The sequence below is a fragment of the Perca flavescens genome, chromosome 23, assembly GCF_004354835.1.
Source record: "Perca flavescens isolate YP-PL-M2 chromosome 23, PFLA_1.0, whole genome shotgun sequence".
NCBI classification, from domain to species: domain Eukaryota; kingdom Metazoa; phylum Chordata; class Actinopteri; order Perciformes; family Percidae; genus Perca; species Perca flavescens.
In genome coordinates this window covers 6,416,433-6,439,620 of record NC_041353.1, presented here as the reverse complement: position 1 = coordinate 6,439,620, position 23,188 = coordinate 6,416,433, and the positions used below count along the sequence as shown (strand labels likewise).

General features: G+C 40.3%; 1 protein-coding gene across 8 annotated transcripts in view; it reads left to right on the top strand.

Moving 5' to 3' along the window:
• Window positions 1–23,188, top strand: part of dgki (diacylglycerol kinase, iota) — a 74,393-nt gene continuing 51,205 nt past the window's right edge. For all 8 annotated transcript variants that reach the window (XM_028570632.1, XM_028570637.1, XM_028570631.1 and 5 more), the window contains exon 1: window positions 1–465. In XM_028570632.1, the coding sequence (XP_028426433.1) occupies window positions 248–465 (218 nt within the window). In that variant the 5' untranslated portion in view covers window positions 1–247. The remainder of the gene's footprint in view (window positions 466–23,188) is intronic.

Sequence of the window (23,188 nt, the reverse complement as noted above, 5' to 3'; positions counted from 1 at the left end):
GAGTGCAGTTTGGTCTGTTGTCCAGGCGGCTGCGCGTGCTGCCGTGCCTGGCTGCAATATATAAAAGCGGTCAACGGTCAGAAATCACGACGCTCAAGCCGCTCAGAAACGTTAACGCTGTCGTATTTACTCCCCCCCTCCCCCAAAACCGTTCAATCTTCCTCTCCACCACCGGCACCTGTGCCCCCTCACAAGCCGGGAGAGAGGGGGGGTCCAGAGCGGGGCGAGACAGCAAGGACCGACCAGCATGGACCCCCAAGTGAAGGATCGAACTAGCCTGGCTGCAGGGGGCTTTAGCGGGCGCCTGGCCTCTCTTGGAGCCGACGGGGGTGACTCGGAGTCCGGAGCCGGCTCGGAAGAAACTGGCTGCTGCAGCGATACGTTCAGCAGTCTGCCCGACATGGAGCAGGAGACACTGGAAGAGAAATTAAGAGGACTGGCGTTCAGAAAACAGACCTCCTATCGGTGAGTGGGGAGCTGGGAGGATGCTTCAACAGGATTCTGGTCAAATGAGATATTTTGGTGTTTGTATTTGTCTGTTATGAATGTTGCTAGCCCTCATGATTATTTTAAATAAGGCTAATGTCAGAATGTCATGTAGGCTAGCTAAAGCGTATAAACACAAACAGGACAGGGCACAAAGAGAGAGGGATTATATTAGAGGTTATGTTTTGCTAATTTTCAAAGCTGAATTCTTATATAGATACACAACGTTCTGGGGTATGCTAGCTTGTCCAGGCTGGCCACATTATTGTCTGGTAACAGCCTCAACATGGTATTTATATCATACACAGCACCATAAAAGCTCATGTCAGTACTGGATCAAGACAATTTTGCATATGCAACAATGCGTTTGCATTTCCCTGTGGTGTTGTAGCATGTGCAGAGGGGAAGTGGGGTAAGGGGAGGAGAAACTGTATTGATTTTTGGGCATTGTGTGTGCGTGTGTGTGTATATGAGTGTGTATGTGTAAATGCCAGCAGCAGCCTGACACCCTGGTGTGACTGGCAGCTGCTGTTGATAGTGATGAAAACTGGCCTGAAACCAAACACACACACACACACACACAAACACACACAAACAAACACAAATGTCACTGTCAGGAATGTGTGGCATCTGTCATTGCTTGTCTGTGGCTCTGACTGTGAATGTGTGTCGATCAAAATGATCTGCATTTGGAGGTCAAATCAATCATTTGAACTTGTTTGTGTCTGAATGACTTGTTTGGGGAACTGGCAAAGTAAAGCAACAGTTTGTGCATCTAGAATCTCCAAAATCCAAGTCAGCAATTGAATATTTGTTGATTTTTGACTCATCCTAAGAGTAATATGGCGATAAGGTCATATACCTGCCTGGTTGTATTTCAGACTTTAGTTTTCACTCTACATCTTTATCCATTTACCTAAAATAAATCTGTACTAGGGCTGCATGATATGACCTAAAATCAAAATAAATTGCGCGATTAATTGCACATTTTGACTTCGATAACGATAAATGAGCGAAAATTTAACTTTTTTGTGATTCGTTTTTTTGTTGACCTAGTTCATTGGCAAGGTTTGTACTGTAAATAGGCTCAAATATTTAAGGTGAGATATTTTTCTAATTCAGTGCTTATTTTTGTGATTTTTAAAATAATTGAAGGAAACGCACAAAGCTGGAACTATTATGGCTATATTGAAAATGTATAACATTGAAAGGAAAGCACACATTGCTTGAAATGAAAATTTCTTGTGAAAAAAGTCACATTTCAGTTTTATAAAAATTATCGGAATTATCGTCATGGGAAAAATACGTCGATAACAGCGTCAGAATTTCGATGTCTATACATTTTCGATTAATCGTCCAACCCTAATCTGTACTCACTAAAATGTGAAAAGAAGGGCTCATATTAATTTTGCATATAGCATTTCATGAGTGCAATGAGATTAAATATGCATTGTGTAAACACATTAAAACAGAATAAACTGACCGATTTGGGAAGGAAATTCATCGCATTTGAAAAAGGGATGGGACAGTATAATCCTATTACAATCCATTTGACAGATGATAATTTGTCCGCATCATTATATTCATTTTCTTTTTTTTTTCCATATTCTTTTAAACGCCCACTTGAGCTACATGTACTGTAAGGCACGTACATTACCAAGGGAAGTCTCACCACTCTTTCCCTTTTATTGTACCATCATTTATAGAGGCTCTCTTCCTCTCTGTGTTTTCCCCGGGGGAAACCATCTTGGGTTAGGTGAGGTTTCCAGGAGATTGTGCATCATGGGGAGTGCCACAGCTGGTTGGCCCTGTCCAATTTATAACAGCACGAGTGGTTTGTTCTGATACGTCTGTTGCCTCAGTCAAAACAAACAAACAGCAGTACACTGGTGAAGGGGTGGATTTGGTACGTTGTGCATCATTTCGGAACCCTTTTCTAATTTATGCACACTGCATGGAGTAAAGGCTGACATTAGATGAAGAATTTTATACAACCCACAGAGATGTTATATTATCTTCTGACTCTCATAATATGTGCTGCAGAGTTTCAGCATGAAGTCATGATGTTTCATTATTTATTCAACATAAATTCAAGAGATGAGTGAGACGTTTGGGATGTTTAGAGGTGTTGGACCTGTTTGAATGTGTGCAGTCGAGCAGCAAACTGCACCACCAAAATAACTGACTTTCTTGCAGAGAGTTAGATGAAGAGATAGATGTCACTCTCATGTCTGTACGATAGATGTGAAGCCAAAGCCAGCAACCAGTTATCTTAGCTTAGCATAAAGATTGGAAACACATGGGAAACCGCTACACGGGGGTAACTGCTAGCCTGGCTCTATCCAAAAATAAATAAAAATCAGCCCACCAACACCTCTGAAGCTCACTAATTCACACACTGTATTTGTTTAATCAGTGGTTGTGGTTTTACAGGAGGTTATGTACTGGACTATTTCTTTTCTCACAGTGACGCCAATTGGACCGTTCCCAAAAATCTCGAACTATTCCTTTTACGAAGAACCTGGAGGGGGGAGAAGCTCTGGAATAGGAAATTTGCACTTTGGATAAGAAGAAAAATATTGAAAGAATATTTTCCACCCATGTCCCCCTCTGCTCCTGTAGCATTTCCCAGTCATTTTATTCAGTGCTCATGTACTGTGCATGGCTTCATTGGAAATCCCCAGTAGGATTAATTACATTTGGAAAGAGAACATTTGGCTCATGTAACTGCAGCCATTGTTTGCTATTGTTTATACAAATGTATTTTGTCTAAATACAAGAAGAACATTTTACTATTAATGAAAAAGTGCACCTTCATTTATTTTTTTATGGAGTTTTGTTACACTGTTCGAGAGAATAGACTATTCTGGACTACAATGGAATTAAGATTTTGGCTTAATTTTTATTCCTCCACATTAATTGGATGTATGTAGTCTAGTACCTTTTTTAATTATGTCATAAATCTGTCTGTCTGTGTCTTTTTCCTGCTCTTCTCTTCCATACATAACACACAGGGGCATACAGGAGTGTCGGTTACATGCCACCATGTCTTGGTGTTGGTAGTCTCGCTTTGCAAGACCTTCCTCCACAGCGCTCCGGAGGAGGGCCTGGTTAGCATTCTGGGATGGGAGAAAAACGTGCTCAAGGTTCATTGGCATTTCTTTAAACCAATCACACAATCGTCATGGGCGGTGCTAAGCTCCGCACGGAGCCTCTGCAAAATAGCCTCGGGAAGGAACTTGTTTTGGTGGAACGTGTGTACGTTCAAAAGTAGTTTTAGTCGTACAACAGAAAACTCAGATTGAACAGATAGCCTATCTAGCTGTCTCACTTTACCCTGCAGAGATCTGAGGAGAAGTTAACCATAGTTCTCACAAATCCACCGGAGTTTAAAATTACAACACAAAGAAAGCGGAAGGAAACGGACATCAGCGAAAAGATCTGGCGGAATTTCCTGCGCTACCGGAGCAATCCCGGAAGTGGAACGTCGTGGATATAGGCTATGATGTTGGTGTTGTTGGTGTTTTGACCTTTGGCCTTATTGGATAAAGCTATGGATAATCTGTGAATTTTCCTCATCATGGGATGAGCCACGTGGAGGAAATGGCATTAGGCGGTCAAGGGAGATGATTTGTATGAAGGTAGTTTACATAGCTTTGAAGTGGCCAGTGCTCACACGTGAATTACCATATGTGGCAATATGAAAGAACTGAGAAATGATGTCGTTGAACATCAAAGGCAGTGTGTTTGCGTGCTTTTGTGGTAATGTGTTTATGGCAGCGTAAGGCACATGTAACTTATCTGCCAGGCATTCGTCACACTTTGTCTGTGTGTGTTCCCAGAATACTGTCCTTCCTTTTATCTATTTTTAGACGTCTCACCCGTCTGCCTTCATGACAGTCAGAGTGTGTGTGTGTGTGTGTGTGTGTGTGTGTGTGTGTGTGTGTGTGTGTGTGTGTGTGTGTGTGTGTGTGTGTGTGTGTGTGTGTGTGTGTGTGTGTGTGTGTGTGTGTGTGTGTGTGTGTGTGTGTGTGTGTGTGTGTGTGTGTGTGTGTGTGTGTGTGTGTGTGTGTCATGTGTCATGCCAAACAGTTAGTCAGCACGCCAGTTAGTCTGTAAGATATTACTTCAATTAGTAAGTCAAGCAGCTGGACACCCAATCTTTAAATGAGTCAGGAAGTTGTTTTTCCTGGCACTTCTTCTATCTGGGTCAGTCAGCTGGTCAGCAGTTAATTTCTACATTATTTGGAGCATCTAGCTGTCAAGAAAGGTAGTCATCTACAGGAGTATTTCTCAAATGGGGGTACATGTACCCATAGGGGTACTTTGGAGAACTGCAGGGGGTACATGACGTTTGTTGCAAAATGTTTTTCAGTTACAAGACTGTAGTTACTTCTACTGTCTTTTTCTTCAAAGTTTTTGTCACTTTTTTTTCGAAGTTTGTCGCTTATTTGAATTTGTTGTCACTTTTGTCGCCCTAGTGTTGCCTTCCTTCTTTCTACTGCGTTTTTTATTACTATTTTTGACCAATTCTTGCCTTACTTCCTTCTTTCTACCGTCTTTTTCCAAGGTTTTGTCGTTTTTATTTTTACGTTTTTGTCGCCTTTTTCCATCAGCATTTCTTTTTCTACCAAAAATTATTTGCGCTGGTTAGGGAGTACATGGCTTAAAAAAACTGTTCAAGATTTATTTGTAGATTTATTGAAAAAAGCTTGAGAACCACTGATCTACAGTATCCAAATCGACATGAGCCCTAATGGCGAGCCTGCATCTTCACAGCCTTTAGACTCATAATCAAGCAATCAACCATCCCTACTGAAATACCCTATTACTAATGTCCCAATTGATTGATGGCTGTACCAAGATAAACATGAAATATTGCAATGCAACTTGGCTGGAATTAGTGGTGGGAGATATGTTGATATATACCGGGATTTAACGTAACTTTTATGGGTGTAGCCTATCGGGCAATTATGGGCAAGGTTTTGCAAATAGGACTTCAACTATAGGATTTTCTTTGTTTTGTCTAATCAATTAATTACTATAAAATGTAAAAGAAAAAGAAAAGCCAAATGGAAAGCCTTCAGATTGATTGTTTTGTCCGACCAACAGTCCAAACCCCCATCGTATTCAGTTAACTATATATGACAAAACTGAAAAGATTAATAGAATGTCAAAACAGTTGCCAATTCATTTGTACTCGATTGGCTACTTGATTAATTGACTTATCAAGTCAGCTCTAGTTGCAAATCAATGATAAACAGGACAGATTTATGGCCATGAAGTTTGCATCAGTGTGCTGAAATATTTTGATCTGCAAAATATGAATTGTATGAAATAAAAAACAGGCAGTCTTGTCTGGTTACTTTATCCATTGTGTTACATCATTATGATTATATGTATATGTCATAATATAACTGATAAAATGACATACAAGTGAAATAACCTTGACATCAATATATCAAAATATGACAAATGCATGCAAGATTACATGTAAAATACTAAAATTGTTTAATAGGAAAAAACATCCAATTTAAGGTGTGTCAAGCTGTTGTTTCCTATCTTTGTCTTTTTTTGTTTGTCTGCACAAAGATGTATTTGTCCCACTGTGAAACACTGTCCATGGCTGCTTCTTTGATATGTCAGCACTGTCAAGATTGACATTTGAACCACACGTGATGCTCCAGCTGGATGGAGCGAGGCTTTTAATGACTACACAAACCTCTGCTCGACCCTCCGCCTGGCAGACTAGCCATCTGCCCCCGACCGTGACTCTGCTGAGTAAACATGCCACCATGACCTGTTTGCCCGAGAAGGGAAAATACAAAGAAACAAATGCTTTGTTTCGTCACCCAGCTTATCATGTGGTGAGATTTCACCACCGCCTTCGTGGGAAATGGTGCAGAAACAAACTGCCACAGGACAGGATGTCAAAACATTATCCTTCCACTATTTACAGGCCCACTTCACAAACAACGGATCACAATAAGTGCATGTCATACCACGGTCCAATTTACTTTGGGTTTCATGTCTTCTTAGGCTGTGGGACAATGTACAGTAGGGACGGGGAAGAAAGACCAGAGAGACACGAAGAGAGAAAAAACATAACCAGATATAAATGTGTCTCATGTTGCTCCCGCTGTGTACCACCTGCAGGGGTAAACAGTGATCAAAGGCCTTTCATCATCTGACGCTGCCAGAATATAAAACTCTTTTCAGCCTTCAATTAGGACAAAATACAGAGAGTAAAGGGAGAATAGAGCGAGGGATGAAAAAGATGGGGGGTGGGGGGTAGAATAGATAGAATAATGTTTGAGACAAAGTCAAATGGTGACTCAAGACAGGCAGAAAAAAGGAGGAATAGGACGCACTATGAGACAATTACTGTATTACCCAATGGAGAACTAATACATTAGGTGGAGCAAATAAAGTTAACTTGCTCTAAAAATAAAACAAGGCTGATAACTCGTATGACTTCCAAGACTGCCTTCAGGCATCTGATTAAAACATTTAAGGTCCCGGATATATTTTTTACTTTTACTCCCCAGTCTACCAAAGATTTATCAGGTATTCTGTCTGTATGCCAAATGCTTTAATTTTGTTGCTCTAGAACATTTGCATTTTTTTTAAATAAACCTTGGCACTAAAAAGTATTTAGTGGAGCGGCTTGTTTGAGTTGAGCCTTTATCAGATTTCATAGGCATATTTACCTCGGGGCTCTTAAAGGCAGTCATGAATTTAAAACCTTGTGACCCAAGTCTTTACTTCTTTTTATATAAACAATGCACACGGGTTAACAGCCTGAAGGAAAACTGTATTTCAGTTTTAGAAAACCGCTGTAATGCCATGCCGCTTACAGTAATTGTCTAAGCGAGCAATGCAACCACCGTGCAATCCATCCCCCCCAGGGAAGTTAAGTCTGAAAGGCCGACACAGAAGAAATAGTCATTATACACAACAGGAAACAACATTCAACTCATTTAATTCATCACAGGGAGTACTCGCATATGATCCTTTTTAAATCCTGTGTGTACAAAAAATAAAGATGTAGGCTATCCGGTTATGCTTTTGTGTATTTGGTATGAATCAGAAATGTAGAGCAATTATGCACTACATACTACAATACACAATACAAACATTTCACTGACAAATCAAATCACAAATTGCTGATAGGGTATAAAGGACGAGGGTGCAGTATAATCAGCGGTCAATAGAAATTTCACAGTCACATCTGTAGGGTTGGGTATCGTTTGGATTTTTTTCCGATACCGGTGAGGAAATGAGGCACCGAAATCCGTGTTGCTATTCGGTCCGGTAGAGACCGGTTGTTAAGGCACCGGTGCCGTATTAGTACCGGGTCTCGGTACCCAACCCTACAGATCTGTCATATCACATGTTTGAATGACACCGCAGTAATACTTGGTTCGCTAACTTTCCATTTTTTAGTGGCTTAAGGGATGGCAATGTTTGGTCTGGACTGAAATCTGATCTGGATGAATCCTACTCACTTTGGTGCCCCCCCCAACTTTTAATCTTCTTGACACTTTTGTTTATTTAAGTGAAATATCTCAACAAGTGTTGGATGGATTGTCAAGAACTGTTGCAAAGACAGTTATGTTGCCCAGAAGATAAACCTTGTGACTTTGGTGATGGCCTGACTTTTCAACGTAGCGGCGCCATCAGTTTAAAGTTTTTATTTATCCAGTGAAACATTCAAACCTATGTTCATGGTTTTCAGATAATATGTACTAATAACTTTGTTGATCTCCTGGTCTTTTATTCAGCTGTGCTTCTCCTATTTAGTTTGTGAATGATTAAATTAATTAAATCCTTCTGTAAAGATAATATATAAGATTATTAATATTTGTTAGTAACTAGCACAAAGGGCTCGTTGCACCCTTTGTTTGTCTGGCGATTACTTTTTTAACTTAAATTAACTATTGGCTCTCTCCCGTCAGGGCTAAAGTGGATTTAACCAATCAAATCAATAAGGAATGAGAGCTTTCACCTGCATACACCTGTACACTCAGCAGTAACCTGTACAAAGAGCGGCTCCCTTATGGTTTATACAACCAGTGTATGAGTCAGTTTTGTTGCTCAGTCGGTGTTAAATTCAGTGGAACGCTTTGGCTCCGAGTCTGGGCAGCTTAAAGACACTCATGAATGTTTAAGCAGATGATCAGAGCACCAATTGTTGATGAAATACAAGGCTCACTGACACAGTTTCCCCTCTCTCATCTCATCCTCAGGATGGATGAACAGATATACAATGCATATTGATGATACTCTTCCCGTTAAGCTTGATTTATAATTCTGCGTTGACTCTACGCCGTATGTGAATGGAGTGTACTGACACCTAAGGGTGCAATTTTACTTGTTAATTTTTTTAATATTTTTTTGGGCATTTTCAGCCTTTACTTTGACAGGAAAGCTGAAGACATGAAAGGGGAGAGAGAGGGGGAGTGACATGCAGCAAAGGGCCGCAGGTCGGAGTCGAACCCGGGCCCGCTGCGTCGAGGAGTAAACCTCTATATATGGGCGCCAACTGAGCTATACGGGCGCCCGGAACATTTTAAATCTTGATCCATTTTTAGTGTACGGTATTTGAAACATTACTTGGGTAATGTTCTGGCCCAACAAATTGCTTCGAGGTCCTTCCAAACATGCTCCTGATGGTGTGACTGACCACTTAGGCTGAAGGTGAGGTCAACCTGGATATAAGCATTTTGAGCAGGACGGATGCCGTGATACTGTATCTATTTTGTGGCGAATAATGTGTATGTTAGCGTGAGCGTAAGCCTGTGTTACTCACAGTGATGTGATGTGTTTCTCTGCTGTCTCTTATCTTATCTTTCTATACACACGTTGTAGACAGACCGAGGCGTTAGTACATACCTCCCCACCTTCTCTGAATAACGCTGTTCCAGTTGGCTGGCGGTGTGTTTGTGTGTGCTTACACACATCAATCATTTTCTGCTAAAAAGAAGAGGAATGATGATGTGTGTTTTAGGAACAGTAGTGAGATTTCTGCGCTCTCTCTCTCTCTCTCTCTCCTTTCCTAGCCTTTTCAGGAGTTTTTGAGAGAGTGTGTGTGTGTGTGTGTGTGTGTGTTGGGGATTATTTTGCCCATAATGCAGTGTGCTAAGGCATTATGGGGGATTGGCTGTCAGGAGCCGCTCCTTATTAGTCGTCTGGCTGGCTGTAAGAGGCTTTTTTCTGCTTCAAAATGAAGCTGGAAAAAAAAAAAAACCAAGAGGGTGAAAGGCGAAACAGAAAAGAAAAGAGAAGTGGATCTTCCTGGTGTAATAGAGAAGAAGAGGAACCTTGTTTTAGAGAAACCTTGACGTGGTGAAGATTAGTCAATTACTTCCTCCTATGTCAGACACTTCTTGTCTAATTTTTTAAGGTTTCTGCAAGACTTTAACCGAGACACATGCCCGGTTATGGCCTTGTATGTTTCACAAATGATTTCAGAAGAGCGCTATTGTTAAACGTCTTGCTTTGTTGAGCAACGTCTTTCTCTGACCTGTCTGACAGTAAACACTACAAGAGAACAAACTCCTCTTTATAGCTACAGAAAATGACCTGAACATTCAGTATAATACCAAAAAAAGGCAACAGCATGGTAACTAAATTGACCTCATCAATAGAGCTCAACAGTCCCACCCACAGCTGGTTCTGGAAGTAAAAATACAATGCAATTTCTCCTTTGACAACTGGAGTATAAGCCATAAAATCGTAACCGTCGATGGTAGACTTAAAACCAGCTACGACGTAACTAAGCGATTGTGTATGCTCATATAGACGCCAAAAGTTCATGGGGCACCAACCTTGTTTTGAGATTAATGTCTTTTATTCGTGATGTCTTGGATAAGTACTTCATTACCCACAATCCTGAACAATCCCACAATCCCACAGTGATGCCTCTGATTGGTGGAACTCATGCTGGTGAGGAGAGTGGGTTTGGATTTTTTGGGATTTTCGGTTCGTTTTTTCAATCGAAATGATATGTGGTCTGCTTATGAGTCACATGGTAGCTGGTTAGCCTAAGGCATGGTCTAAAACTCTTTAGCCGTCAATGGAAAAATGAATGAGAAATTTACTTCTGGAACCCAAGGTCTCTCGGAGGAGGGGCGGGACTGTTGAGCTCTTTACAAACATTACAGTCATCTAATTGTCCTGAATGAAAGTCTTGTGATTTTTTTTTTTTTTCTCTTCCCCTGCCACTTTATGGTTTAGGCAAAGGCGACATTTTTGTTGATTATTTTGGAAAAAAACAAAAAAACAAAAAATGTATTTCAACATTTTTGTCGCCTGTTTTAAGGTTTTTTTTTGGACTATATTTTCAAAATGTTTGTCGTCTTTCTGGACGTTTATTTTTTCAACGTTTTTGTTGCTTATTTTGTTGCCATTTGTCGATGTTGAGTTTTTTTTTTTTGACAAGTTTTCTTTAAGTTTTTGTCTCTTTTTCCGACATTTGTCGCCTTTAAGACGTTGTCATTTTTTTGAGATTCATTTTTTTCAACAATTTTTAAAATGTTTTTGTTGCTTTTTTCCAATACATGCATACATGTCCCAGGACCTCCCTTGATAGTTGATTGTAGGTGTCTGTTTACATTCCTCAGATGTACAAGACAGGGGTAAGTTGTAAATTTTGTCACGGTACTATGCAGCGCAGTGTTAAAATATACACTCCACACACTCATTGTAGAGTAAATATTTGTACAAATTAATTTCTCGCTCATAAAAAAAAGCGACAAAATAACTCTGCACCTAAAAGGCCGTGACAGCACTGAGCTCCTGTACCTGCTGGGTTTTTATGTTTATGATTAACATAATGACTTGCTACTGCATAAAACAGCAAGGTCTTGCTTTGAGCAGTCAAGTTGTTTTGAAAGGTTATACTGGTTTGATTTTCTCTCTTTAGTTGCACTAAAACAGCGTGTTGACATTCATTCAAACAACCTAGGGCTGCAGTTTATCAAAAGTTTAATCGTGATTACGATTTTGGCTCCTAATGATCACAAAAACAGAATAATTGAGAAAAACGATTATTTTGCTGTTTTGTTGTCCTGTGTTCTTAAAGCTATAGTGAGTAGTTTCTGCCGCTCCCATGAGGAATTCTAAGTAATGACAATGTTTTCCCTGGTTGATTTGTTTAACTGTTTCACTATTTTTTAAGTTCAATAATTGCAACATCTTTCCAGAAGACAATGAGTAATCGTGTTAAACAATCGTGATTTCAAAATGATCGTGATAATGATTTTTTTCCCCATCATCGAGCAGCCCTACAACAACCAAAGCTAGACAGGATGAAGCTGGACACATGTACACACCAACTGTGTGTAAGAAAATGTGTTTTTGATGGACAGCTGGCTGAATGATTGATTGAATAGCTAATTGACTGACTGTGAACAGGATTACTGCCTGTTAGTGAGATAGTTTCCGAGCTGGAGGTCCCTTCTGAAGCCAAAAAAAGACAAGGCAAGGCAGTCTTATTTAAATAGCACATTTCAGCAACGTGCTTTACAAAAAACATTAAAAAGCAGTTACAAACAATTAAAAACATTCATTAAAGAGAATACAAAAACAACTAAGACAGGTAATAAATACAATAATAAAAGTGCAGTGTAAGAAATTACTTGATTTAAAAAATGCAGCATAAAAAGAGAAGTCTTCAGAGGTGGTGGTTGGAGATATAATCCCTCCACTTATCTTCCCAAGAAAATGTGACGTTTAAATAGTCGTGTTGCGTCTCTTGTTGGTCATTTTTGTTGTCTTTGGGGTTGTTTTGGGTCTCTGTGGTCATTTAGTTTCTCTTTGTAACCGGTTTGTGTCCCTTTGGAGTAGTTTTGCGTCTCTTTTTTGTGCATCACTTTGGAGCATTATTATCACCATATCTGTGTCTGAAACATTGGAAAAGCTAGAGCAGATCATAAATAAATACATAAGACTCCAAAAGCTTAAAGACAAAACATAAAGCTTAAGAAGTCCGACTACAATCATTAGATCTGAGATAAGTCTTTTAGTCACATTCATTCGGCTCAGGTGCTGCCCAAAACAGCTCGGGTGCTGCACCTAAATCCCTGAAATAGGGGTCCTTGGTATAATTTGTGTTGTGTGTCAGTTTAGGGGTCCTTGACATAAAAAGGTTTGGGAACCATTGCTCTAGAGTAATCAGCAGCCATGGTTTCTTGGTTTGCATTTGTACTCTGAAAGTAGCACCTCCTCGCTCACTTCCAACAAGCCCATCTGTCTCCTTCGAGCCGATAATGAACCTGTGGAGTCGACCGCTGAGGTGACACTGACTCCATCACTGCAGCTCTAACTCTCTTTCTCTCCGTCTCGCTCTTATATCAGTTTCAGCTCGGTTTAATGGCATGGCATGAATGAACAAATGAATGAAGCCTTGATTTCGAACATGTATTCGAACATGTGGACAAAAAGAAATCAAGGGACATTTAGAATAGATAAAAATGATTAATCACGATTAAATATTTGAATCGTTTGACAGCACTCCTTTTTATTCTAGATTCTAGGTATGAAAGACACGTTTCACGTTGCTCCACAATTGTAATTTCCCACCACGATTGGCCTCACGTTTTTGACCTCTGATCCTTTTAATTTGACTTCTTATTTTGAGCTGTTCTGCCTGATGGATTTGTCAGCTAAGGGACTGACAAAAGGGCATTTTATTTTTAGATTTATTCTCATCGCTTTATTGTCGGGTGTAATCGTCTCTTAAATGTATTTCAAAGGTTTTTGATGGATGAGAGAGCGAGAGATCTGTGGCTCGGATGCCAACTGGTTGAGCTGCCTAATTTGGTGGGGCTCACAGCCAGCTGCTCCATCAGCTCCACATCCATAATGGAGACATTTGGGCTTTATTCTGTGTGGTTTGTTTTTGTTTTAGTTTTCTATTCTCTTCTATGGTAAATGTGGACATATACCAAACTCTGGGTTATTCTTACTTCTCTGGTTCTCTACCACTTACTGTACATCTGCACCCCTCTCTATTTATAGACCTATATTAATATACACACACGTACTGTATACAATACCATGATTGTAAACATGTACGTGCTGCATGGATTAGCCCTGGGCTTTGGTGTGTGTGTGTGTGTGTGTGTGTGTGTGTGTGTGTGTGTGTGTGTGTGTGTGTGTGTGTGTGTGTGTGTGTGTGTGTGTGTGTGTGTGTGTGTGTGTGTGTGTGTGTGTGTGTGTGTGTGTGTGTGTGTGTGTGTGTGTGTGTGTGTGATTACTGAGCACTGATCATCTCTCAGCTCAAAGAGGAGTACACACACACAACCTAGCAGAACTCAGCTGCAGAGACACGCTATAATTAGTGAGACAGCATCTTTAGCTCGCTCTCACTTTCTGTGTGTGTGTGTGTGTGTGCGCACTAATTGCTCAGGTTCGATGAGGGTCATTAGTAAATAATTGATTTTATTAGGCAGCTGTAGCCTGAGGTTGGAGAGACGGTACTCTTACCTGGTTTCTACTTGGTTTATACTGTAAAGATTTAGATTCTTTTGATACTTATTACTAGTAATTATTTGCTCTGTCTTTCTTCTCCTCAATTGTACTTCTCCTTTCACCTCTGCTTTGCTTTCTCTTCTCTTTTTACACTTTTCCCCTAGCTTGTGTCTCTTCTCCTTTTATCTTTTTCTCTGTTTCTCAGCCTCTGTTTCTTTGTTTCTTATTTTCTATGCTTTTCTTCTTTCGTTTGTTCTGTGTGTGTCTATTCTAAGCACTACAGGTCAGAAAGAGATGCACAGCGCCGATCTGATGCCTCCCACACACACACACACACACACACACACACACACTCTCTCTCTCTCTCTCTCTCTCTGTCTCTCTCTCTCTCTCTCTTTCTCTCTCTCTGACAGACTGTAATTATGTAGGTGTCAGAGGAAGATGTGACTGTGTGTGTGTGAGAGAGAGAGAGAGAGGTTGAGGAGAGGTAGTATCACTCCTATGTTCTGGCTATGGTTCATGACATGCATTAGCTGATTGTAGAGTAGATATAATAATAATAATATATACATACAGTTTTCTCATTGCTGTGGCATACTACTGGACACATCTGTTTGTGCGTGTGGACAACTTGTATAGAGATGCAATGCTCCTTTTAATGTCAAGGGAAAATTTTGTTTAAGTAATCGCAAATAACCCCATGCTAACTGGCCAGTGGTGAAAACTGGAAAGTGACTAACCTAAGTACAATTTTGAGGTACTTGTATTTAACTTTTTGTATTTCCATTTTGTGCTACGTCATACTCCACTACAGTCCGAGGGTAATATTGTACTTTTTACTTGACTACTCCCAGTGGTTTCTTATTTCCTCCAGGACCTGTTCTTTCTGATCCTGTCTCCGTGAAGTCATAAACACAAATGATTGTGTCTTTGCCTCAGTTTAATTCTATTACATTTTTCTTTTTTTTTTATTGCTTAATTAAGCATTATTTTGAAAACAGGGACCGGTTTTTCAAAACGCTAAACCCAATTAGCAGAACACATTAGACCCTTTGCAAAATCAAACACTCTTGCAAAAACTATACACATATTTATAAAAAACATATTTTGTAACCATATGAAACACATTCTAGCAATTCTACTTCTCAGTGATTGGAGTACTGTAAATGAAGTACACCGAGAAAATGCAAATATACAATAAGTTCACCAAACACTACACAAGACCGATGCTGCGGACTGAGGAAAATCTAATGTATTTCTCTCCATGTACCCAAATCAGTCAACAGGTCAACATGGAGAATGCCAACAACAACATGTCCCAGTTTTCATGCTACTACAGTAGTGTGCATGACAAACAACAGACAAACATAAAATACTGTATCCAGTACAGGTAACAATTACAGTAAAAAAAACACAACTGAATATACAGTACAGAAAATACTGGACCTAACTGCTACATTTTTATAGTGCTTAAACCCGATTGGTGGGTCCACAGTTAAGCAATCATGTGTTTGCGCACCTGATGGCTGTGTTTCACAGATTGGCTCACAGGTGAGGTAATATGACAGTCAGTGATTTGGAATTGCAAGAAAGTGACATCATGATCTACTTCTGTGTCTAATGTATACAAGTGTGTTCAGTGTTTTGCAAAATCACGGTGTGTATTGTTTTGCAAGAAGTGTGAGGCTGACATTGTGCTTATAGCGGTGCACAATCTGGGCCAATGATCTGGTCCTTCAGTGTAAGCTTTTAATAATTGTGAAATACTTTTAATTTCACTGTGTAAGCAATCGGCGAAAACTGTAACATCCATTTGCATCTATTCGTGTCTTTCGGTTGACTTTGTATGTATTTGTGCTGCCTAAAGTTTGCGTCACGTTCAATCTGAACACACCCTGTGCGTTAAAAACTCACCTAAAGTCATCAAAGCAAACGATCTGTAGTCCCAGTAAACTTTCTTCAGAATCACTTGGCATGAAAGAACGCAAAATAAATCATAAATGAGACATCCAGTCAGTGTCCTTTCATGGCGTTTGAAGAAGTGTGATCACTGACTGATGTAGTGTGTGATAAAATTGTTCATTTACCGCGTTCCTCACAAGTTTGCAGTCATGAGTGTGTGTGTGTGTGTGTGTGTGTGTGTGTGTGTGTGTGTGTGTGTGTGTGTGTGTGTGTGTGTGTGTGTGTGTGTGTGTGTGTGTGTGTGTGTGTGTGTGTGTGTGTGTGTGTGTGTGTGTGTGTGTGTGTGTGTGTGTGTTATTGACCATTCATTTAGAGAGTGCAGTATGTTTATTCAGGCACTAATGTCTCCCGTGGGGCTTGCATTGACAAACTAGAACATTACCTGTCTATTACACCCCTTGTGTTGTTGTCGTCACTTTAGAAGCAAGTAGAGATGTTCCGATTTAGGCTCCGATTCTGCCTAAAACGCTGGTATCGGGAAGTACTGGAGTTTATGCATTGATCCGATAGCACGTAATAAAGCCCTAAAGAAAATCTACATTAAAGTAGTTTATTTATGTTCTTTTTCCGTTATAACTGACTGTCAAACTGGAGAATAAAAGAAAGTTCTGGGGCATTCATTGTTTGTGTTTGTTCATGTTTCACAAAGAGTTTAACCTGAGCCAGACCGACAACAAAGATAGAAATCATATCACATCCATACAGGGATAGTAGTATACAGCTGTTAAAACATAATGAAATATATGACACTCGGGTATCGGATCGGTACTCGGTATCGGCTGATACGCAAGTTCAGGTATCGGAATCGGTATCTCTAGAAGCAAGTACAACGTGGCTCATTTATAAACGGGTATCCAGTTTAATATTAGTTCATATCAGCCGTGTTTGAAATCAAGCTCATGCTTTTGAAAAGGACGTTTCATTTCAACAAATTCGTGGGTCTTCTTTGGGGCTTTAATGTTTGTAAATCTTTGTAAAACACCTTCTTTTTTCTAAAATAGTTCTTTCATTTTACCTCACCTGCTTTATACAAAATCTGGCCTCTTTCCAACCCATCTCGTGCGTGCGTGCGTGCGTGCGTGCGTGTGTGTGTGTGTGTGTGTGTGTGTGTGTGTGTGTGTGGCAGTATGTTGAGTTGACACTCCACCACTGTTAGCAGTCAGTTCACAGACAATAGGCAGTTCTCTCACTCTCGTCCTCTCTTTCCTCTACTTATAGAAACAGAGTGGGTTTTCTGAGTGGGAGTTTTGGAAAAGATACTCTGCTGACTCTGCTGGACAAAAAGAGAGAGAGAGAGAGAGAGAGAGAGAGAGAGAGAGAGAGAGAGAGAGAAAGACTAGTAGTGAAGCAGCAGTGTTTGCCAAAGAGTAGAAAATAAACTGGCATAACGATCTTTTTTTCTGCTGTCCTTTTCAATACCGTTAATCATCTTGTAACCCCTCATATTCATCTTGTGACACCTTCGGGGTAACCTCGTGCTCTATTAACACAACGAGGAAATGTTGATACTGAATGTATCAGTAAAATGTTCACTGACAACGTATTTCTTTTGTTTCCCGCCGGAATTGCCAATCCTACCACAGTAGCCCTACCACGGTTTAAAGCCACCAACAAAGACATGGTTGCTTTTCCGGTTCATCATTTCATATTTCCGTTAAATTGAGGAAGAGATGAGTTCATATTGATTTCAAATGTCCGACTCTGCGTCTATGTTTGAACCTTGACGCAATCTCTCTTTCTAGTTACCCGTCGATGGCCACTGTCAGCATGATTTTCTGCATTATGATGTTACAAGAAGCATATTTAATGCAAACACCCAAATTATCCATTAGCAAGGCACATTTCATCATGATGGGTTTTATTGATTGTTAAAGTCTTCTAGACCTGCGGCTTTATTTCAATTGAATAAATTCCAAATTGGATCCGAATTTTGAACCGGACGTGTGAGTGGAAAAAAAGGAAGATAAAAAAAGTGGGTGGATGGAGGAATAAGGATGTGAGTAGAGAGGTAGATGAGGTTGAGAAGGGCAAGGAGAGAGAGCAGGAGAAAGTGAAAGTGTGAAGGAGAGAGGATGTTGAGGAGGAGGAGGATGAGGAGAGAAGCCAAGGCCTTTGGGCAAAGCTAAGACCGCCTACAGATTCTCTCTCCTTCACACTCTCTCTCTCTCTCTCTCTCTCTCTCTCTCTCTCTCTCTCTCTCTCTCTCTCTCTCTCTCTCTGTGTCTTCTCACAGTTATCCCCTTTCCTCTCTCTTCAAGTGTCCTCTTGTCCTCTCTCTCTCTCTCTCTCTCTCTCTCTCTCTCTCTCTCTCTCTCTCTCTCTACCTCTCTATTTCACACTCATTTCTTCCTCTCTAATCTGACTTTCCCTCCTCTCAGTCCTCACTCTCTCCTCCTCATCCACCCCCAGAGGAGAAGTAACGTAGGCCAATGGGGAAGTGAAGCAAAGGGCAGGCAAACAAACACACACATCCAGACCTTCACCTTGTCAAGTGAAGGACAGCATCAAATGTGCACATATGGTCTGTCCTGAAGTCCTAAAGAGACTTATAAATATTCAGAGATAGACTGTTGCACCGTTTTTGTCTTGTCATGCCAGGGAAGCGGGATTGGAATTGATCACAACTGAGAGAAAGGCAGAGACGTGGTCTGTGTACCAGATCCATAGTATATACTAATTCCGAGCATGTTTTTGAGTCTGTAGTGTGTTCACACTACAAAATAATTTTTGTATGCATAGCAGTGCGATAAAATCTAGCATCAACGTGCCAACATGCTCACAACTCCATGTCATAAACACAAATGATTGTGTCTTTACCTCGACTTCCTTTGTTAACATCCATTTGCATCTATTCGTGTCTTTCAGTTGACTTTGTGTGTGCGTGTGTGTGTGTGGAAAGTGGGTTGAAAATCAAGTTGTTCCACTTAGCACTCCCCCTAGAGAACTTCCGTTCTGGATGTAGCGTATTTTTTTTCTTTTTTTGCATTTGTTTTCGGGGATTGTATGCTTTTCTTTTTGCATCGTTTCTATTTTCAGAGTTTGTGTGCTTTCCTTTTTTTGCATCGTTTCTTTATTTGCAGCGCGTTTGTGTATTTGTTTGCACTGTGTGTATTTGGAGCGCGTTTGCTAAATGCTGCGCATGTGTTGTCAAATTAATGAAGACGTTTTCTTAATTTGCTTGTGTTTTGTCTATTTGCGTGTGTTTCATTAAGTCGCAGTGCGTTTGCCCCAGTCGGCCCCCGTAATTTTGGGCGGTCATTTGTTTTCGGCAGGTAATTGGTCATAAACCAACGTATTGGACACATTGAATTTTTGACCTAGATAAAAAGTTAAGGTGTCATCAGAGTTACAGTTTATCCTTAGGGGACACGAATGTCTGAACCAAATTTAATGGCAATTCATCCAATGGTTGTCGAGACATTTCATCTAAACCCTAAAGTGCGATCTTCATGGTGGCACTAGAGGAAAAGTCAGAAGATCAGCAGAGTCATCAGGATTCATCCTCTGGGGACCATTAATGACCGACGGCATGCATGCTGAACAGAGCTGGAAAACCAGCTGTGAAAGGTGGTGAAACAATAACTGTTACTCTGTAGCTTGTCTGTGAAAGGCAGTTGGTGTTGGCGCATACCAGCTTTGCAAAATCAGTACACTGTAAAAAATGATCAGTACTGTGTACTGTACTGTCGTCAGAAAGATTAAATTCAGAGAATAAAGGACACATAAAGTTGCGAGGGTAAAACTGACATGCCTGTTTTTGAGAGACTGCTTATAAATAGAGGGAGGAAGGTCAGAGGGAAAGAGTCAGGCTTCCTGTATCCAGCCTCACAACCGGATACATAGACATACACACACACATGCACATACACACAACAAAAATGTATTGTAAATGTTTTAATGTGTTACAGGTTTACAGTTTAAATGGTTAAAGTTTTATTAAGAGCTAAAAAAAAAAAGTATTATATTTTGTTAAAATAAATATGTGAATAATAATAAATAAAAGGCCAATCCCAATTTCCCAGAGCAAAAATTAGGAGATCTTAACATTTGCTCCTCTTGTGAAACTGTTCCCTTTGCATTTATGTCTTTGGTATTTCTGTTGTACAGTACAGCTTTGTGTGTGTGTGTGTGTGTGTGTGTGTGTGTGTGTGTGTGTGTGTGTGTGTGTGTGTTTGTGTGCGTTTGTGTGTGTGTGTGTGCGCGGCAGTATGTTGAGTTGACACTCCACCACTGTTAGCAGTCAGTTCACCGACAATAGGCAGTTCTCTCACTCTCGTCCTCTCTTTCCTGTGTGGGTGGGTGGGTGGGTGTGTTGTATTGGTCACATTGCACTTGCTTTAACAAGAACAGTATGTTGTCCAGACGTGCCTACATATTTTTGTGTGTGTGTGTGTGTGTGTGTGTGTGTGTGTGTGTGTATGTGTTTGTGCGTGTAAAGAGAGTGATCTAATAAGAGTCTATAGTGTACCCGACTGCAGCTGCGCTCACACACCCACTCCCTGTCAGAGACACACAGAGAAGAGAAAAGTAGACCGTAATTAAATATATTACACTTATTAAAGTAGAGAAAATACCTCAGCTCAGCTAGAATCAAACTCTGCTTATGTATAGAAATGTAACGACAGACGGTAGGATGAAGTCGTACTAATTAGTTAATGCATCAATAAAACATTTACTAATAAATTCCATTATCTAAGTGTTTAACCCACATAATAACAGATTACTTAAACAATGTGACAAGCAGGCTCGTGTTACTTAATCGTTAAAGTTATAATCTGGAAAATTTTCATGTAAAAAATCCCACATATTTTGTTGTTCCTTTAGATTCATAACCACCTGTACACCACAGTGTGAAACCAAGTGTTTTTCCCTGAAGCTTGATAACATTATAAGTGTAAGTAAAACATTATATTTCATAACCGTGAAGTAACTTCTTCTGACGTTAGCAGAGGTGCTCTTTGATTCAGGTGAGGCCGGGGGCCTCCACTACAAAAATGCTGCAGGAAACCCTGGTATTATCTAAAGATATTGGCATATTTTGAAAGCAAAATCGATACCCATAAAACCTACAAATAGTCCCGTATATTCCTTTTGTTAGCCAACGCTTCTTCGTTCGTTTATTCCACCAGCCCAAAACTGGCCCGATCTAACTAGGGCTGTGATCGATTGAAGAAATTCTTAGTCGATTAAAACTCATTCAATTGTATCGACTAATCGATTAGTTGATTTAATCGACAGATCTGTAAATATGAGTTTCTGCGCAAAGAGTCATGCAAAAGCACCACTTTTATTCTTGTGTTTACCAGAGCTGTGCTCGTATGTTTCTTGGAAATAAGTCATTCAGCATGAAAAAAGCATAAAACATGACTAATCGATTAAAGAACTCTAAGTTGACTAAGACCAAAACGACCGATTAGTCGACTAATCAACTAAGGAGCAGCCCTAGATCTAACAAAGAAAACAAACATGAGTGTTGCTTTGATTCCATTTAGTGTGCAGGGTTCCCTGCAACTGAATTAAAGAGCTAATAATAATAATAATAATTATTATTATTATTTTATTATTATTATTATTATTATTATTATTATATTAGGCTACATCACTATGGCACTACATCACACAGCAAAGGCCAAATATTTAATGAGTGAGGCAACTATTTAAATTAAACCAGCTCAGCAGGTGATTGATCACATTCACACAACACACAAAAAACCCTTTTTACAATTCGGGAGAAGTAGAGACAAATACCCGACGCTGCACTGCAGGTCAGATATGAGGCCGTTCCCAAAAATGTGTCTCCTGCCCCTTCGGCCAGACCACCTTTGCACATCATGCAGGTGGTGGTCAAGACTCGACATGAACTTGCACGTGTCTGGTATCCAGGTCACAGAGATCTGACAGAGTGACCATCTGGAAAGAAAGACACAAGTGTTGTGTAGTCTCATCCTGGAACAAGGGTTGTAATTGGGCCGTTTTTTTGGCTTTCGTGGGAAAACGGCTGGGTGAAGTCATTCAAGCTTGTGGCTGGTTGTCATCTACTATTGCGGGGGCGCCTACAGACCCAAGCTTTTTAGTGGCTGACACTTAACTGACACAGGCATACACACACAATTAGGCTACATCCACACTAGGTTTTCATTTTTAAACAGCGTTTTGAAACAAAAAACGATATCTGTCCACACTTGTTTAGACTCTGTATCAGAATTGATCTCTGTCCATATTAACACGTCTGAAAACGCATATCACATGACCATTTGCATATACCGGGCATGCGCGTGCAGAATGTCTGACGTTACTCTGCATATGAAAGTCATGGCTGTACAAGTTGAAAATACAGAAAATACTTTGGATTAACAACAACAATTGTGAAAACTAAGACCAGGGATTTATTTGCGTGGACCAACGACCAGGTGGAACTGTTACTGAAAGGTATGTAAAGGCTCTGACACACAGAAAAGGCAGTCGGACTGACTGCCTCCCCGAGTTGGTCAAAAAAAGGTCCTCGGAACGCACCAAAGCGACACCGACTTGAGCGTACATTCTGCGCCGTGCGCGAGACGTAATACATCTCCATAACAGCAGGCGGCGCTAATCTGTATTGTCGCCCAAAAAAGCCTACTTGACCCATAAGACTGAATGATGTGGGTGTCTACGTCGTTGTTTTCAAAGGTCTCTGTTTCTGCCCGTTTAGACTACAGCGCAATCCCAGAGTTTTTTTAAACTCAAAATTTCCAAATGTCTCCATTTTAGGGGCTTGAAAATGCCGGACTAGTGTTTTTAAACAAAAAGGTGTTAGTGTAGATGTAGCCTTAGAAGAGGTAGCCTACTGTACACACTGTAGACAGACATGCAGACAGGGAGGAAGACAGTCAGACACAGAGAGGAATGCTGTAGGCTCAGATAAAACTGGGAAGGAAGTCTGAGTGGGGTTGCCATGACAACCACACCTTTCACACCCTGCCCTCCTGCACACACGTACACATACACACAAACACATTGACCAGTCCACAGCAGGGAGATGGAAAATGTCTGTGTCTGATTTCTACAGTAAACTCATTTTTTTGTTGCTAAATTAATCCCATATATCTCCAAATTTGGTCGTTGCAAAGAACCCTTCTGCTACCTAGCTAGTGGCTCTTATTGTGGCATTGGAAAGTCCCTGTTGAAAACAAAAGTTTAAATCGAAAAAACTAAATCGAATTGTGATCTTAAAATTCGAAAATCAAATTGAATCGTGGATTTGAAGACTCGTGACACTTCGGTT